General features: G+C 40.6%; 1 protein-coding gene across 1 annotated transcript in view; it reads right to left on the bottom strand.

Annotated features, from left to right (window-relative positions):
- The window catches only part of LOC147020362 (ephrin type-A receptor 7-like), a 79,889-nt gene that overhangs the window by 52,852 nt on the left and 20,963 nt on the right, over positions 1 to 6,074 (bottom strand). Inside the window, exons 4-5 of the mRNA XM_085895671.1 lie at positions 1,322 to 1,477; positions 704 to 1,036 (exon numbers count right to left, since the gene is read on the bottom strand). Coding sequence (XP_085751797.1) covers positions 704 to 1,036; positions 1,322 to 1,477 — 489 coding nt within the window. The remainder of the gene's footprint in view (positions 1 to 703; positions 1,037 to 1,321; positions 1,478 to 6,074) is intronic.

Raw genomic sequence — 6,074 nt, 5'->3', positions numbered from 1 at the left:
CAACTGCTTTTAGTAGTTGGTGGTTAGTCCTTCATAAACTGCAACTAAGCCAGAAGTTGCATTTTAGCTTCAACATCTTCTTTCATGTCTCCAAATGAAAAACCTCATTAGCTGTGCAATGGAGGCGAAAACATGGTGGATGTTGTGGCAGGCATCCACTGGTGATCAGGAGCCTTGCAGCAAGTGTTGGTGTGGCACATGCTTTCATTGTCACCATTCCAATTAAGAGATGATATTGGATATAATCTCTCACAGAAGACTTGTCAGCACAACTTTTGGGGGAAATCCACTCCATGCTGAATGTGGTCAGTGAGTCATATACTCATCTGTGGCCAGTTTACCTTCCCATGTTGGGTTGCATTGCTAAACTAAGTATTTATATATATATATATATATATATATATATATATATATATATATATATATATATATATATATATATATATATATATATATATACACACACATATATACATTATCTGAAGTACCCAGCGTTGCCCGGGGAAATTCAATGAAATATATATATATATATATATATATATATATATATATATATATATATATATATATATATATATATATATATATATATATATTTTAATATTTCTAAGACAAGACTAGCTCTTCCATGAGCTGACATTTTGCTTTCAAAAAGCAACATTATCACCCAATTCATTAAAATTACAACTATGAGATAACTCACCAGCTTGGTTTGTGGTAATGTTGACACTGGTTGAGAATGGGAGGAAACTTTTTGCCAGACTTGACACCCCATTGTGGGCCTCCACAGTGAAGCTGTAGTTGCTGTGTGCTTTCAGACGTGTGATGGTAACAGTCGGTGCCTTGAGACGATCTTGGCGTGGTAGGAAATGGAGAGCCCGACCACAAGGCTCACAGCTCGATGCACTGCACTGTTGGCACAGCACCTGATAAGTGACATCCTCACGACCGCCGCTGTTTTGTGGAGGATTCCACTCCAGTATAACTGATGTCTCATTGACACTCGAGATGAGGTTTTGTGGGGCAGTAGGTGGGTCTGCAGAACACACACACCATCATTAGGTTGAAAAACAACCCTAGTCATGTGAAGATTGAGAAAAATAAAAACAAGCAAAAAATAATCAAACATAATTGAGAAAGCACGACTGTGCTCTAAAATCTAAATGATTCAAAAATAGATGGAGTTAGGATAAAATTCCAATACTGGAACAATATTAAGGAATAATACCTGGGCGAAAACTGAACATCTGACTTGTTCCTGCCAACTTGATTTGGACAGTGAAAGAATGATTGAAAGAGTGAATAAGCCAAATAATCTTACGTGTGCAGGGTTGTGAGCTGTTGTCGCCCTTTGCCCTGTAGTATCCATCGCGGCATTTGCAAGACGTCGAAGCCTTTGCATTGCTAAAGCTGTGGGCTGGACAGGCTGCGCAACCAAGCTCTCCCAGCTCGGCCTTAAACTGCCCCGGGTCGCACGCTGCATGGACACGAGTTGAGAGAAGAAAGGAAACAGACAAACATCAAGGCCACAGGTCCATGCCAGTGGCCATACATGGCCATATGTTTCTTATATGAAGCGCCAGTGGGGAATCCGAAAGAAGGACCAAACCAGGTTTTCTCCTTTTATCCTTCACGGCATGTTCCCACCACTTACCACAGTCTGTCTTTCCTGTGGCCTCCACAGAGGAAAAAAAAAAGAAAGAAAGAAATTAAATTAACTGTGGTGGCTTTAAGTTGGTGGGCACAAGCCAAGGAGCACATGTTTGCAATTACTTCCCAGCAGCTGTAACAACACAACTGGTCAAGATCGTTGCCTCAAGTTCTCGGTTCTGCCAAGTCGTGCGGCTCCAAGATGATTCGAATCAACAACGGGTATCGAGGAGGCAAAACGCAAACATAAACCAAAGAGTATAAAATTAATGTTTAGGGAAGAAGACGCATTAGACCGAATTTACATTTTTTTTTTCCACTTTTGTTGATAAAGTAAGGAACTTAAACCGTGGCAAACAATACAAGCATGTTGTCATCATTGGCTCTTATATTTGGTGAGTTTTCATTCAAAAATTCTTTTTCAGAACCAGTTTCGAGTCCATCCATTCATTACAAGACAGCTGGAAGTATGTGCCTGGATTTAAATGGAAAAATAACCTCATATATTTATATTCTTGCTCCTTCGGTCATAGTACCACTCCGTATTACAGAGGACCTACCTACATCAGGACAAATTAATCATATAGATCCAGGGTGGAAGGAATTAAGATGGCGTCGAGGCTTTGCACAGAGCACATGCAAGAAGCAGAATGACAGGAGGACATTACATTTCAGAACACACATCATCACTTCAAACACCTCATAAAAGGTTTATGCAAACATCAGAAAAGCAACGAAGGAAAAGGCAAACACTCACATCGGATTCACACATTTATCAATGCCAAGTGGCTTGCCACATTGTGGACATTATGAGAGACAAGACAAAATTGGTGAAATTGCGTGACAAGTGAGGTTGTTGCAATTATGAAAGTAGTGAAACACAAAATCTTTTCAATTACAATCAAACTACATTTGGGCCATGTTGGAATGCTATTTATTTATTTATTTATTCATTTACTGACATGTTCATCTCAAGCTCATGGTGGGGTTAGAGATAATGTACGGTACTTGCATCTGAGCTATCTATCCTGGCTTCGAAACTTGACTGACGTCCAAACTGTCACCCTGATGAATCACGTGCAGGATGAGGCATCAATGTGTGTCATCCATCGGGAGGTCGTTAAGCTGGAGGACATGTCCACTCGCAATGGTGGTTGGTGGACGTGATTGATCCCACGGTGTCTATTGCAAAAGATGGGTGTGTTATCGCCGGCATGCCAAACAAATTACAAATTCTTACCCTGACTGATTTCTGGGAAGGCAACGGCAAACCAACCAGAAAAAACAAGTGAGCAAGCACAACCAAGCAGGCCAGCACAACCAAACAAGCCAACACAACCAAATCTCCTGGAACAATCAAACCTCACAGCATAACCAAGCGAGCCAGCATAACCAAGGGAGCCAGCATAACCAAGCGAGCCAGCATAACCAAACCAGCCAGCACAACCAAACCTTCAGGGTTATCCAAACCTCACAGCACAAGCAAGCAAGCCAGCACCACCAAACCAGTCAGCATAACCAAGTGATTGAGCACAACCAAACCAGCCAGCACAACCAAGCGAACCAGCATAACCAAATGAGCCAGCATAACCAAGCGAACCAGCATAAGCAAGCGAACCAGCATAACCAAGTGAGCCAGCACAACCAAGTGAACCAGCATAACCAAGTGAACCAGCATAACCAAGCGAGCCAGCATAACCAAGTGAGCCAGCATAACCAAACCTCCTGAGACAACCAAACCTCACAGCACAACCAAACCTCCTGGGACAACCAAACCTCTCAGAACAACCAAGCAAGCCAGCATAACCAAACCAGCCAGCACAACCAAACCAGCCAGCACAACCAAACCTTCAGGGTTATACAAACCTCAGCACAAGCAAGCAAGCCAGCACAACCAAACCAGCCAGCACAACCAAACCTTCAAGGTTATACAAACCTCATAGCACAAGCAAGCAAGCCAGCACAACCAAACCTTCAGGGTTATACAAACCTCATAGCACAAGCAAGCAAGCCAGCACCACCAAACCAGTCAGCATAACCAAACCTTCTGGGACAACCAAACCTCACAGCACAATTAAGCAAGCCAGCATAACCAAACCAGTCAGCATAACCAAACCTTCTGGGACAACCAAACCTCATAGCACAATTAAGCAAGCCAGCATAACCAAACCAGTCAGCATAACCAAACCTTCTGGGTCAACCAAACCTCACAGCACAACTAACTGAGCCAGCACAACTAACTGAGCCAGGACAACCAAACCTCACAGCATAACCAAGTGAGCCAGCACAACCAAACCAGCCAGCATAACACTTTCCAAAAGACTGCTTCAGCTGCATCACAAAGTAATGAGTATCGTAATTTGATGATGATAATGATGATTATTCATCCATTTCATGTGCAGCCAACGGCTGCTGGTTTGCATAAATGTTGGGGGAGTGGCAGTGATGATGATGATGATGATGATGATGATGATGATGATGATGAGGATGATGATGATGATGAGGATGATGATGATGATGATGATGATGATGATGATGATGATGATGATGATAAAGGTTCATACATAAATCAAATTTAGGACCAAAAATTGTTAACATCTGGGCACTTTTACATGAATTAAAATGACATTACCAAACAATATAAACAAACACACATGACAGATGGGATTTAAAGTTGGGTTGAATGTGCCTGCAAAAGAACCAATATATATAAACACATAGCAAGTCTACTTTTTTATTATTACAGAGTAACAACGAGATGTCAAAAAACCCAATGTTGAATTTAAAGGCGTTGCAGCAACCATGCACAAGTCACCTCTTGTACCTAAAAAATACCTGTAAATCCTATGATTCATCACTTTAATCGTAATCATGCAGGCACCTTACACGTCTTACAATTCAGCAGGATCACTGGAATGTGACTAATTACATCATATTGATTGCTAACCGCTTACTGAAAGAGTGCAAAAGATAATGCTAACTGATGTCCAGACAACGACGGCTCACAGAACTGTAATGCAATTGAAGTAGAGATAAAAGGTATTCAACTTGTGGGCGAATGCTGAAGGTGTGGCTGAGTAAATATATGGGACAGTCTGTCACATCAGTGAAGTGATGACTAATGCAGATGGAAGTTTTCAGAATCCAGTGAAAGACACTGTATTTGTGAAACAGGTTTTAAAATGTGCATTCCTGCAGTGACATAAGAAACGCATTTGAATGGATTTGGCAAGTATCTGACACCGCTCCGAACCTTTGTTGGAATTGATTTTTCATTTTCCTTTTATTTCTCACATTGTTCACATTTATTTCGTTATGCATTTCAAAAAGGATGAGACTAAAAAGACAGAGAGTGGTAAGACAGAACAAAACGTGAAAAAACAACCAATGTACAAAAAGGGATCTACAATATGTGAACAATGTATCAATCTGTCAGACCAACCAAAATATTTTTAATATCCTAAAATATATCCCAACATATTATACATATATATACTGTATGCATATGTGTATATATATATATATATATATATATATATATATATATATATATATATATATATATATATATATATATATATATATATATATATATATATATATATATATATATATATATACATATATGTATATATGTATATAAAAACCTGGTGTTGGCTTAGTGGTTAGGGTGGTGGCTTGGGATCCCAGTATCCTGAGTTCAAGCCCCGTTGGCTGCTGAATTAACACCAGGGGTTGACTCAGCCTGTCATCCTTCCGAGGTCGGCGAAATGAGTGCCAGTGTACTGGTCCCGGTGTATGCCCCGGTTAGAATAGGTGTACCATATCCCTGTGTGTCGTAAGAGGCGACCAGGGTTGGCGTCAGGAAGGGCATCCGGCCATAAAACATTGCCTCACAAAAAGCCAAACCCCTGCACAGCAGGGAAAAATGGCTGTAAAAACGGTCATATATATATATATATATATATATATATATATATATATATATATATATATATATATATATATATATATATATATATATATGCACACACACACACACACACACACACACACACACACACACACACACACACACACACACACACACACACACACACACACACACACACACACACACACACATCACCCACCCTATATATTATTTCTGTTAACGACTGCGTGTAATTTGACGTTTCTCCTCCGAAACTGCCAGACGGATTGTCGCCACTTTTGGCATGCGGGTGCTCTGTGGTCTAATGAACATCATGGGCTATGTGAGATCACTCCAGATGGAGAGGTTTGGGAATTTCTGGCGATTTTCTAATTTTTACTTTCGTTTGCATGGTGATGTGTGACGTCACCGATGAGAGGCATAATGACGTAATGACATCATCGGTCATTCGCTGACGTCATTACGTCTGTCGTCGACAGACCGTCACCGC

The sequence above is a fragment of the Eptatretus burgeri genome, chromosome 9, assembly GCF_056783735.1.
Source record: "Eptatretus burgeri isolate ZD-2024b chromosome 9, Ebu_testis_v1, whole genome shotgun sequence".
In the NCBI taxonomy this organism is placed as follows: Eukaryota; Metazoa; Chordata; class Myxini; order Myxiniformes; family Myxinidae; genus Eptatretus; species Eptatretus burgeri.
Note: the sequence above shows the minus strand (reverse complement) of the source record. Positions and strands in the feature narration are given on the sequence as shown.